The 13,802-nt window shown below is 42.9% G+C and overlaps 1 protein-coding gene across 1 annotated transcript; it reads left to right on the top strand.

Moving 5' to 3' along the window:
* The first annotated feature begins 7,987 nt into the window (after positions 1-7,987).
* On the top strand, positions 7,988-13,593 carry batf (basic leucine zipper transcription factor, ATF-like). Its single transcript, XM_047021517.1, has 3 exons — positions 7,988-8,273; positions 9,678-9,782; positions 12,424-13,593. Exons 1-3 carry the CDS (start codon positions 8,208-8,210, stop codon positions 12,625-12,627), a joined length of 375 nt encoding a protein of 124 aa, XP_046877473.1. The 5' UTR covers positions 7,988-8,207; the 3' UTR covers positions 12,628-13,593.
* The last annotated feature ends 209 nt before the right edge of the window (positions 13,594-13,802 follow it).

A 13,802-nucleotide genomic window follows, 5' to 3' on the forward strand; every position in this document is an offset into this window, starting at 1 on the left:
GGGTTATGCCTACGTTTCTAATCTTCTAAACTCTAAAAACATTGCATCTCTTTGTCTCTTCACTATGTCTTACTGTGGAATTTCCAACTTTATTTATCCAATGTCCCTTTTTGATCTGGCGAGGTCTTTAAACACACACAGGCAGACAAGTGAAGCTGTTTTAGATATGTAAACCTTACCTATATTCCAACTGTAATTTTCCAGCTCATCGTTTTCTAAACCTGATTTGATTAATCAGACAGTTGAGAGTAGACAGGGTCAGAGGGGTTATGAGTTTAATATGTATTTATTCAACGAAAAATACAAAATCAACTTCTGACAGTCACTAACCCCTCCCTGTGCCATTTTCATCTCTAAAACCTCCATGTTCAGATGGAGATCTTCATTTCGACATTGGGTTTAAACTGTGGGCTTGACATCTAACCCTCAATTTAGTTTATGATCCTCTAGGATTAATAACCTGTGCCTCCTTTCATTCCCCGACCCAGAACCTCCCACCTCCAATCCTGGTGTAATGGAAGATTGTTTTCCAGAGCAATATCCCATAATTAATTTACAGCTAGAGACGGTAATTGATACAAACATCTGCTGATTTTTGACTTTCAAAGTAACATTCTGTAACATCCCTGCCTGACAAACACAGCATGATAATAGCTGAATTTCAGTGAAGTGAAATTGTCTTCAAGCCTTAATCTACTCTTAATCTATTTGATCTAATCTATCTTAATCTTGAATTTACAATCCATTGTTTTGTGTGTTATGAATTTTATAATAACATTGCATTTATATTAACCCCATTCAGTCTGCAGGTCACTTTTCCTCCAAATGGCCAGTTTAAAAATGATTTAATGGACGTATAGGTCCACATGTTTTACAGGGTCTTCACCTTGAGATGTCCATCAGCTGGTTAAACATGATGCTAATCGAGACTGGGATTGATTCATTCATTGCCGTCCTGCTGTCTCGCCTCCTGGAGTGACGTCAGGGATCCAAAAGCATTTTCTTTCCTGTTACAAAAGAGTTTTCCTTACCAGTATACCCACACATTTCTATGATCACATGCTTCTTCATGACTGGAGGTGTGGTATATTGGTGAAGGTGGTGGATTAGTGAGGACATTTGACGGACCTATTATAGCTTTGTGATATCCTATGCCATCCCTTTTGAATTTTATGAATATCAGTGTTGAGCGCATGCATCCCCTCTCCTTTCTAACAACGGTCATAAATCTTTAACCCTTCAAAATGTATTTGAAGAGTATTTTGAGATCATGGTGGTTTGTGTGAACCAAACACGTAGAAACCCATGAAAGGTTCCTCTAGTTATCTTGTACCAGGTAAATAGATGTTAACTAGATGTGAACAACATTTAGAGGTGGTTTACTTTGTCCATTTTTCTGTCTAGGATACAGCGGGAACCCTATACCCAGAGTCAGACAATTAGACAAAGCAGAACGTACTGTAAAAACATTACCTCCCTTCTTTGAACATCGCCACAGCACCATTACAGAGTGTAATTGTTATTTAATGGATTAAACATTTATCCTCCTGTCTTAAGTCCCTGGAGAGAGAAGAGGACAGCATCCGACTTATTTCCCCCCAGTGCCTTCCCACCAGTAAACATGGTAAAGAAAACAACCCCTACACCACACACGCGCACAAACACACCCACACACACACCCCCACACACACACACCTCGTTGACTCTCACTTGACGCTTGTGTTTGTGCTCAAAATTCAATTACCTACTTATTGATACCTTACTGGGGTGCTAAAGATGCGGACATGAGGGGCTGATTTCCCAGGAGGCAGCAGACTCCCCCCGCACATCTCCAGCTGAATCTATCTCATCTCTCTGCTCAAAGCCCCATGGCGCACAGGCGTCGTGCAAGGGTTGGCCACACATAAACACACGTATACTAGGGTACTTTGGAAGATGTGCTGTCACCCCCCCCCCCAAAAAATAGGAAATGTCAAAGATGAAAACGTTATGTTGGACAGACCTTTTTTTCGTGGAGATTTGTGTATTTATTCATGTACAGCAACACTTGGTCCACTCCATTGGTTCATACATATGCCGTAGTACAAGCCCTAAACCTCCGGTATATCAAGGTACCAAGCAGTTCAAAATACGACACAGTTCCTTCACTTCTTGGCCCGGTCATGTCATGGAATTTTGACAAGAGTGCTCAAGACAGGCCTATCGACCACTGTCAGCGTGTTGCAGATGGGTGTGGGGGTGGGAGGAATCACCGCGAGGATGCCGAGGACAGCCAGGGCTTCATTGACACCACAGCCTCTGCCTTCGGATGACGAATCGACATCAAGCACCTCGTTGTGAGACGCTGTCAAAAAACACCATCGTGGAGCTGGTCTCCAGCAGGTCGGTATCGATCTGTTGGAAGAGGCTTTGCGGTACAACTTCAGTAAACGGTTACTCACTGTGAACTCTGTGATGACCCCCCCCCCCCCACCCCCCTGATATTACATGTGAAAGAATTGCTTATTTCGTGAGACAGCTGTAAATGTAATACACATAAGGCAGGGGTCTCAAGACCACAAAATAGGTTTTGGGCTGAAATACCTTTCACATATTTTTTATACGATCCTGTCACTTTGTATATTGTGGCTGACATTTCTACCCAGATATCAATATACCTCTACTCTACTCTACTATTTCCATTTGTGTTCCATTATCCACACTCCTGTATTCTCCTGAATCCTTCTGACAGGATTCCTGTGCCTCTAAATCTATGAGGAGGGGTGAACACTACAGTGAACAACAAACTGGATTTTAGAGTTATACCTCCCAGCCCTGCCCCGACGTTACTCATCTACCAATGACGAAGAAGAGTTGGTGCACGGATGAGGTTAGTGACACAGTGTAGCCCCACTGAGCACGAGATGACAGGGAATCCCAACATGGATGCCAAAGAGGTTGAGACACAGAACCTGTCGCTAGGCCCCCACAGGTTACCCACGTGTCCCAGCTGCGGCGGCCACGCCCCCACACACCCCCCCCAGCCCCCAACTGGGCCCCAGAGGAGCACTTGCCTTGGCTTATTTGCCTCTAATTACAGCACTCATCTCTCTCTGTGCTCCCAGGGGGATGACGGTCCGATGATAACAACCTGTACTGTAGCGTGGGGCTGTGCATCACCGGCTAGGCAGCAGCTGGGCCTGCCAAACCCTGCCACACGCCAATCCCCCATGGGGACCCAGGTACACACAACACACACACTCATAAACACACCCCCTACACACGCGCACACTCATCACCGACCACCTCTGCTGGGATTGATTTTTGACAGGAGGTGTTGATTTGACACCTTCTGTTTCTTGGTTTGGTCACTCCTACAAGAGACATGGTAATACTGATACTGAGGTTTGATCTCAGGGCCGTAGAAGTATAGATGGACCAAACAAAGTCTAATGATCAAATGAGTTTCCTTTGGAATCCAACAAACCACAAGGTTGGTCTGATATTATATTTTTTTTTTATCCATATCGGTGCCATGGGTGTACTTTGACAAACTGATTTGTTAAATATTGATTATTTACTGCTCTTGATAAATCCGATAACATAAATGGCAAAAAGAAAATGCAGCATTATCAATGTCACAATCTCCAAACGGTCCCCTAGATCCCATGCATAATTCTCATTTACACTTATGTCAAAGTTCAAAAGAAATGGGCGTCTGAAAGTAGCCGTGTCCTTTGACCTGACAGGGTCACGAGAGTGCAGCGGCCCCTCTAGATGACTTTGGGATGACAAGCTCCTCGGTGTGATTGCACTGTTCATTAGCAGGCCACCAAGCTTAATGGCGACGGTCTTCACGGCTGTAAATCTTCGATCCCCACCCAGATTTGCTGGCCTGTCTCATCAAAGGGTTATAAAGAATGCAGTCAGCGTAATGAAAAAGCAGACAGGGAAAAAAAGATTGATGTGCTTTCCCCTCTCAGGACAGCCAGTGAGAGAAGAAAAATGAAAAAGCAGGCTATTAAAGATACACCCATAAACCGACACACCGCGAGGGCCGGGTGACACAGTAATAGTCTCTCATGCCGCCAAACTGTCACTGTCATTCTCGAGTCTGGAAATAACCCATGAGCAGTTACTCGTGCTTTGTCTGTAATTCCACTTAGCACTGCTAGTTTATGTACCCTATGTACCCTTAGTATAGATAGTCCACATATTTAAATGTTTGGTTCCTATATGTTTATTGTATGCACCTTCCTGCCAAAGTAAATTCCTTGTCTGTGCAAACTTTCATGGCGAATAAATCCCATTCTGATTCTAATTTGCCAGCACAATATGACCATAGACTACATTTTTTTGACTTTAGGTTATTATTGCTGCACTCACTTGGTCTTGTCTCAACAGGAAACCTCATTTTGTCCTATCCCGCTTACTAAACGGCCGATTGGTGTTTTGGTCGGATATGAGGAGATAAGGGAGGAGAAGTGTTGCTCATTGGTTCCGTTCATTGGAGCCCTTTTGCTGTGGTTCCGGGTCAAGTCATTTGGGTCAGACTAACAAAGGCATCTCTCAGTGGGCATAGCATGGTGCCAGAGACCTCCACATGGCCCTGAAACCCCTTCACCAGTACCCAGACCTCAACCCAGTCTCTTGACCAGACTATCACAGCAACCATCACCAGGTGTGCCAAGAACTCCCTCATCTTCACCTTCAGGCTGCAATGTCCTTTAGAAAGAGAGAGAGATCCACCCTGTGGTTGGAAGAAGGAATCACTCTCAAGAACATTCTATTAAACGATTACTGTGTAACATTGCACCACACTGATAAACTGTATGATCATTAAATGAGACATTAGGAACTGAAAAGTTACTTCAGTTTTTGTGTTCTTAAACGTCTCATAACAGTTAAACAACAGAACATCCCTAATGTGTGTGTTTTACATTGAATCGTTGTTGCACAGACACGATCAAATGTTCAAACCAAACCTGTTTAAACAGAGTCCGTGAACTAATTACTTTAAAAAGGACATTTGTTAGGCTACCGTGAGATGGTTATTTGCGGATTTACGGTGTATTGTCGCGAATTGCCACTAGAGGCCTCTGCAGACACCAGATGACGTAACCATTAGAAGGTTCTTAAACACTAAAAACACTCTCAGTTCTCGCCGGGTGCAGTTGCATGCGCCTGTAATCCAAGCTACTGGGAGGCTGAGGTTGGCGGATCGTTTGAGCTCAGGAGTTCTGAGCTGCAGTGGACTATGCCGATCGGGTGTCCGCGCTAAGTTCGGTATCGATATGGTGCTCCTGGGGGAGCCCAGGACCACCAGGTCGTCTAAGGAGGGGTGCACCGGCCCAGGTCGGAAACGGAGCAGGCCAAAGCCCCCGTGCCGATCAGTAGTGGGATCGCGCCTGTGAATAGACGCTGTAGTGCAGCCTGAGTAATATAGCGAGACCCCGTCTCTTTTGCTTAGGGCTTTTGATACGTTTTATTTTTGTCCTGATAAATACATATGAACTCTTCCACATCAACTCCTTCTCCGCATGAAGAACGTATAGCCATTGCCCCTGGATTTTAAGCACGAGAATGACTGTTTAATTATCGTCTGGCCAATTATGACTTACATTATAGGCTATATCATAGGATTATACGTTATTGGCCTATAATCACCGCAATCAAACTTCTGAAAAACGAATTGCGTGCTCTTTGGCTGTTATTTCTAACATAGAGGAGAGGCATAGTATTTCGATCTCTATACCGTATTTGGCTTCCTATATTGCCTCCTACTGGAGTAAAGTGGCACTAACACTTGTAAAATGCAACTTAAAAGTATGTCCAGCAGGTGTCGCAAATCGATCGTCAATAACTGCAACGCTTAGAACCATTTAAATTGTATGGGCTATTAATAAGATGTTATCAGTGTTAAATGATCCAATGTTAACAATAACACGTTATTAGTGTTTGTATTGCCAAACAGTGATGCTTAGGTCAATTATCCTTGATATAGGCCCATGGGTCTACCCTTTTTTGGATAAAGGTTTGAAATGAAATTATAGGCAGTTGCACAGTTGTTTATTTATTTAGATAGGATAGATTAACAGATTAAGATACATAGTTTTCGTCCGGCTGATGTCATTAGCTATATTCAGTGTGTGAGTTCACAACCTCATAGCCTACTCTTTGACGAGCATAAATGACTGCAGCCAGGCATAGGTAAATTAGGCTATTTTAGCAAAAACGGCGTACAAATAGTATCATCAGCTGCACTGCATGAAAATGATTTTCTTCTCTTTTAATTAAATGAAGTAAAATAAAATTACATCACTTTCATTCAGTGCAGCTGATGGTCACATGGCTAAATGAATAACATGTAAAAATGTAGTATGTCGCTCTCACTGCATACAGTAGTCCTCGTCCTTAGACCTTACATAAAACAGCCTTTACAGTCTCTCTGGAATACGTCTGGAGTCACTTAGACCCGAATTAGGTTGATCAGCTTTTCTTTTTCTTTTCTTTCTTTTTTTCTTTTTTGTTTTGCTGTTTTGGAGGCAGAAGTGCCAAGTACTAGAAAAAAGCTGCCCTTGTCCAATGCGTTCCAAGCTCTTCAAAATTCCTGCGATGGCAGAACATGTTTTTGTGTGGGAGGACTGTTCTGCCAAGCAAAATCTGTTTTGCTCCCGTTTTTTTCAGGCGCTCAAGGAAATTTTGATTGCCTGCCATCTAAAGCAAAATAGTGAAATGTAAAAGACAGACAACAACAGGAATTGAATGTATGCTAACATACCTTACAAATACACTGTATACGTTAAAAACAATGTTGTGCATTGTTAAAACAGGAATGCAATCTTCAGAAGGTGACAAAAACTCAACAGTGTCTCTCCTCATTCATCGACCATATCTTACAAATCCACTCTTCATTTAGGCCTAACAATCAACGACTTCGAACGTCACTCATTCAATCAACTGCCAGATGTGTCAGTCTGCCTAAAAATGCCCAGGCATTCACATCGTAAACTTCCACTTTTCTATCATACAGTCATGTTCAGTAAATCGCAATAGGAATTTCTCAGGGGTGTTGCCCCTCTTCTCTCCCCCAAACTAGAATGCTTAATTTAGTCTCACCTTCTTCAACATCTCAGCTGCAGGTGGTGATTCTTTAACCAGAGGGCTGTGGAAAGCACCCATTGTGTAACCATGTGCAAATATGCGGGAGTCATTTGCTCATCTGGAGTTTCTTTGCAGGGCTTAGGCCTACCTAAACACTGCAAATGTTTTTTAACTGGGGGGCTCGGGGGTTAGAGGGGGGGGGTGGGGTCGGAAGGGGGGGGTGGGGTCAGAAGGGGGGGGGGGGGTCGGAGGGGCGTTTTGGGGCGGCGGGGGGGTTGGGGGTGATCAGCATGCAATGTTGCAGGGTACCAGACTGGTGTTCCACGGATTCCACGGAATTTCGCATGGACTGAGAAGAAAAACGCCTTCCCCATGTTCATGAAAGCCGTTAGCATGGATCGAGTTTGTTCACCAGCCAGTGATATCATCGTATGCTGTTTACAACACATGGCCATATTTACCATGTTATGACTCAATGGATAAATAAGCAGCATTCCCACAGTCACTTACATAAAATGTCTGCATTGTTGACATTTTCACTCCTAATTCATGAAGCTGTGTGTAAAATTGGTGCCTGTAATATTTTGCCTTGCCAATTCATCTTCTGAGAATTACTGTTAGAACGTCCTTGCACCATTTCAGAAATGGGCTTTTTCTGGGGTTAATTTCACACTTAATTCTCTCGTACTGTATGTTTGAATGCAAAGTTTCCATCAGACATGTGACTTCCAATTTGGTGTCACTTACCCCCTGTCTTTACCAGAAACCACATCACACACTGCTAATTAGGAAGGCGGGCTCAGTCTCACACTGTGTGCGTGCAATTTGAATGTGTGTTGGTGTGTGTGTGTGTGTGAGTAAGAGAGAGGGAGGTAAAAGAGGAGAGCAAAAGTGTGTGAGCGAGAAAGAGAGAGAAAGAGAGAGCCAGCAGAGGCGAGAGAGAGGGACAGAGGAGAGAGAGGGAAGAAAGGAGTCATTACTCATTAAGCGATTTGCCAAGTTCTGCTCAGCACTCGCTCTGTTTCACACACGCACAAACACACACACGCGCACACACTCAGACACACAAAAACAGAAAGCAGAAGTGGAGAGCGCGCAAGGGGTTTCAGCTGTCGTGGTTGGCTATGGCACAGGGCTCTGACAGCAATGACACAAGTTACACTAAGTCTCCATCGCCCGGCAGCAAGCAGGTAAGAGATCTCTGTCACTCGTCCCACACTTATGACTACATTTATTTAGTTATGTGTTGTACATTGGGAGTTCATATAGTATATTTACATCATCACCAACTGCTCTAGATGGCTTAATCTGCAAGCGGATGTCAGTGTGTCAAAACAGTTTGCAATGCCATGTGGGTATAATTCCATTAGGTATTATACGTCGAGTCTGATCTTTTCTACACACATCACCTTTGTAACATATGGTGTATGTTTTATGTGCTGAACAATGTGTTTGAAGTGTTGTCCATCACATCCTTTGAGGAGTCAGGAATTGTATCAATACAGCTGAAATGTCTATGGAGATTAGAACATATTTGAACAGTTACAGGAAAAGGCATGACATATTGTTTATCATGGTTTTGGAGGTAAAACAATTGTAAAGAAGGTCAGCTATTTTAGTCAGTGGTATATGTTGTCATGGGTCGTTGTGGATCGTACTTGGTTGGTCTACAATACAACTTGTGAAAATGGGCTTTCTAATGCACAGTAGTGTGCCATGCAAGATGGAACTGTGGCCTTTTTAAACACAAAGCATAAGAGTCGAAATGTTTGACTTTGATGTTTAAGTATGGTTCTGGTACAAACTGTCAGCGGAGTCTGCAGAATGGTTGAGTCACATGGAGTGATCTTTTAGCCCCTTAAATACATATTGTGTCATGTGTCATGTGTGCACGTGAACCCTGCTGGGCCAGCTTAATCACTCCTCTTCTTCTACCGTTCTGGTGTACTTTGAGATGCCATTGCATTCTGTAAAAAGATTGAGTTCAGTAATGCACAGTGCTGTGAGTCAGCATGGCATCAGCACTTAGTTATTCTGATACTCCAATAACTGTCGCTTCCAGGACATGAAACCTTGTGTTCTCAATCCATTTACTGATCATTCAGACACACCCTGACCCAACCCCAGCCTTTCCCCTCAGATGACATTTCGAGCCCGTTCAGCTCATTCAGTTTTTGCTTTGTGATAAGCCGCAGGATCAAACCACCTACCCAACGACTCGACTTTGACATCCACACCGTAACTTTTCATCAATGAATGCTTCCTTCCTCAGCCCTGAATATAGCCAGCCATCCTCGAAACCCCAATAGTCTAATCCACAAATCCTTCTCAATATAGACCTCAGATGTTATGACTGAGGAAAATATAGCTTGCTTACAAAGAGACAGCCAGGTCTGAAATAACTTAAGGCACCTGCCAACCCTCTACTCAATCCACTGGGTCTGTAATAAGATGTCATCGAAGGCAGTTTCGTTCCACACTAGATACAAAGTTTGCTGATGCGAAAATGTTTTCTGTTAAAGTAATAGGGGCCGTCCAACTGCATCTTGGTGGCGTCTTGGATTTGTCATAAATCTTGTCCCTCTCTCTCCTAGGGCTCTTCGGATGACGTGAAGAGAGTGATGAGGAGAGAAAAGAACCGGATTGCTGCTCAAAAGAGCAGGATGAGGCAGACTCAGAAAGCTGACAGTCTACACCTGGTAAGGACACTTCCCAACATTGGACTGCACTAAAGCTGCACCAAGTTGATACCTCAGAACAGTGGTTCTTCAGCCATGGTCCTCAGGGACCCCCTATTCTGCATGTTTAGATGTTCCCCTCAGCACACCCGATTCAAATGAATGAGTTGTTATTGGGCCCATGAATGACCCATTCATTTGAATCAGGTGTGTTGGAGCAGGGAAACTTCTAAAACATGCAAGGGCAGGGGGTCCCTAAGGCCCAGGGCTGAAGACCACTGCCTCAGAATTGACACTTTTAGGTGTGTTTCATTGGTTTCAAGGTAGAGGTGAAGATAGGTGATGTGCACCAACATTATTTGGCAGCATTTGCAGTTGCTTAACCCAATTTGGGATTCAGTAGCAGTTGTCAAACACTGTAGACCCTCAAGTACACTTATATTCACAAGGTATTGCACTCAAGAATAATTCTCTTTATAAGTAATTACTAGCCATAATACATTTTGAGATATATAGGTAGTTCACATTCAATGCAAACTGGTTCTTTTGTGCATCCGAAAGGTGTCACATTCCAACCTCTTTGAAGTATCATATTGTTTCAAATATTTGACCCGTGTGGCAGATTTGGCAGGACAAATAATAAGCGGCTTTACCCCTTGAAAATCCCACCAGTCTTTTACAGCCTGGTCTCAATCACATGCCAAGATTACATATTTGGGGTCTACTGATTTGTCTAAGAGAACTTTCCCAACCTTTACCCACCACCTAGCCTAAAATGTCATGTTCTTACAGGCACCTAGGCTTCGAGAAACTGAGTCTGGGCTTCGGTTTGTATTATATTTACAAGGTGCTGGTTGACCATGTGGCGATGTGTCATGGCTTCTGTTGAGCTGCACACTTGGACGCTTTGCTGTGTATGTTTGCAGAAGCCCATGGGCATTAATTATCGAGCGTGGGCGTCATTCCCTTTAGAGCAGAAATCAGCACTAGTGCTTATCGCACTGAATCTAAATATCTGAATTGTGTTGTTTTCTGGGGGGTGTTTGTACTGGTTTTCTCTCATTACGGTAATTCTCTGTGGTGTTGGTCCACGTGATGGAGGGAGGGTCACAACAGAAGTACACACTCATTCCAACTGCTTTTTTGGGTGAGTGACTAGACACAATGGTAGGTTTTTAGTCACCAACTTTCACTATAATCTTTGTTGAGAGCAGATATTTTCACTTGTAGCTTCCACAAATACACTGCAAACTGATTGTACGCGGTCAGGAGAGAGGCTAAACTGCTCAATTTGAAAACTTGTGGAGGATGGTCCGAGTATCTGAATGTTCCAGAAAATGCTTACAGAATATTGTTCTTTCATTTCTACAAAGGGACATTCCTGTCACACAAGGGCTGTCACACCTCGAGTGTGGAGGTAGCACGCCTTTGTTCACACGCTCTTCTAGAGCAGCCAATTCTTTTGAACTCCCTTGTGTGACCAGATTTCACTGTCATTTACCTTGGAAAAAACCCTATGGTGTGGGTGACAGCAGATTAAATCCATGTGAAAGGTTTCTATTGCACTGTTTTGTGAGGGTTGTCCATTGATTCAAGATTCAGAAGACATGCAGACTGAGAGAGAGAGCAAGAGAGAGAGAGAGAGAGAGAGAGAGAGAGAGAGAGAGAGAGAGAGAGAGAGGGAGAGAGAGAGAGAGAGAGAGAGAGAGAGAGAGAGAGAGAGAGAGAGAGAGCATGAGCGAGAGGGACGGGGGACCACTCTAGCACTCAGCGTATTTTTGTGGTTTTGGTTTCATCGCGTAGCAGAATAAACAGGAAGCTGAATTTTCCCTCAGTGACACGTTTCCTGTTTCCTGAGTTGTAGTTGAAAGTTTTTTTTCTCTTTCTCTCTCTCTCTCTCTCTTTTTCTCTCTGCAGGGTAAATGATATTTAGTTGTAAGTCGTGGGCAGGGGAGATAGGCCATCATTTCTGGTAAAGGACGGATGGCAGTGGGCTGTGTTGGGCTTAGTGACGCGAGCAAAGGGATTTACCCAGGGTTATCTCTGACAGTAAGGCCCCTCATCTGAGTTCTGTGTTATCTTCCCTGACTCTATGATGACCTTTAGAAGACCCAAGCGGAACATTTTCTACCTTGTTATTCACACAGCTCGGATAGAACAAGGCCATCACCCACAACTAGTAGCATCTTACACGCAATCATATGGCAACTGTGATGGAACTCAGGCTTTGCACGGATGTGACACATTTGCGTACATATTGGGACCAAAGACAAACAATTTAGCCCTTATAGAACACAGAACCTTCTCTGAACAACCCCAATCATTGTAGTACTTTAAGGTTGGTATTTAGTTAAGGTTGGCTAGGAGACAAAGTTGTGTCTGATGGTCGTAGGAAAACAAACAAATGAAAATAAAATGAGGCCAACTATCACAGGTTCTTCTTATTTCAAAAACATCACACAGGTCCAATCCAACAAGATGTTCCCCTTCCTTTAGAAACAGAAGAATGAGAATAAATATGACACATACTGTAATGACTTGCTTCTATACCATCTATGTATCTATTTGTTGTGTATTTTAACATATTGACAAGCGACAGTCAATAAAAGTGACGGTAACGCACACCTGTCGTTAAATTTGGCTCTATGTGTGATTGTTTCAGGAAAGCGAAAATCTGGAGAAGGAGAATGCAGCCTTGAGGAAGGAGGTGAAGAGACTGACAGAGGAGGCCAAGTATCTGACCTCTGTGCTGAATAACCACGAGCCCCTGTGTACGGGACTGGCAACCCAAACCTCCGACCTACTTTATCCACCCCATGGCAGCTTTCACCATCAGCATATTGCAGTGCCGCACTACCAACACTGACCTTTAGGTGGTGCTATGAAGCCATGTAAAAGCTGAGATCCCCAGGTGAAAGTAATGTATGTTACTTGACAGAACGAGCAGTGAGGTGGATGCTAAATTGCCTCTAGATGCTCAATCTCTGATCAGTGATTTTATGTTATCCTGACATTGGAGGAGATATGGGGGAGATTAAGCTGATCTTGGAGATACATCTAGGGACAAGTTATCCACAAGACACTGAATAAATGAAGCAGCATCTTGTTTATTTGTTGTATATTCTTCAGAAGTAAAAGGTGACATAATTGATAGACAGACTATATTTATTGGCACACTTGATCATATTATGATTTTACTTATTTTTTTAAATATGGCACAAGATTTGTAAAATGATTTAACTTTGTGTCGAATAATGTCTTGAAATACCAAGTAGTCCATGTTTACACGACCGAAAACCAACATGAGGTGAAATGTTGATGTTTTTTGTTGTTGTACTTTCTGAAAGATTTTGCGTTATCTTGTTTATTCCTTTCGTTTTGTCATGCAGATCTATCATTGTATTTGTGTAGTTGTACAGTAAATTGAAAAGCTCAGGAAAAGGAAGGAAAAGCTCATGCACATAATATCTGATAAGGCTGATTGTTCTTGAATAACTAGAAATAAACTGGTAAAAGTTGAGAATGAAACAGCCCGCGAGACGAAAAAGTGCTGTGGCGTCCGCAATTGTGCTGCTTGTTGGTCCACGTGTATGCTTCCTTGAAGTCATTTTTTGACCATTATTCTTTATTTGCATTGTGTGTGATTGATGTGAAGAGTCTCTAGGTAGCGCTGTATACATGCAAGAAAATGTAAGGTACAATGTACATCTGTTTAATACTGTGCGTGTTAGCTCTAAGAGCTCGCCGATGCGAATGTGAACTATTACAATGACTTATTGAATGTTTGATTGTATTAGATTGTTTTGAATAGAAATAAAGTCAAAACATAATTTTGAAATGTTAAATTAAGTTTCTGTTGAACTGTTTTAATTATTGCAAATTCGAAATTAAGTGGTGAAGAGGGGCATGCTAAATATCACGGTAGCGTATCTATTGCTTACTTTCAGTAAACGCTAAAGGATATCAAATGATCACACTGGGTTATTTCCATGTTTTGTGTAGTACATTTCTGTCAAATATGACTGGCACACGCACACTATA

The sequence above is a fragment of the Hypomesus transpacificus genome, chromosome 6, assembly GCF_021917145.1.
Source record: "Hypomesus transpacificus isolate Combined female chromosome 6, fHypTra1, whole genome shotgun sequence".
Taxonomy (NCBI): Eukaryota; Metazoa; Chordata; class Actinopteri; order Osmeriformes; family Osmeridae; genus Hypomesus; species Hypomesus transpacificus.

What these genes read in the sequence shown, in the direction of transcription:
- batf (XM_047021517.1), top strand. Translation starts at nt 8,208, where the DNA reads ATGGCACAGGGCTCTGACAGCAATGACACAAGTTACACTAAGTCTCCA. An exon ending in CATCGCCCGGCAGCAAGCAG is followed by an intron (nt 8,274 to 9,677) that starts GTAAGAGATCTC and finishes TCTCTCTCCTAG; the next exon opens with GGCTCTTCGGATGACGTGAA. An exon ending in AAGCTGACAGTCTACACCTG is followed by an intron (nt 9,783 to 12,423) that starts GTAAGGACACTT and finishes TGATTGTTTCAG; the next exon opens with GAAAGCGAAAATCTGGAGAA.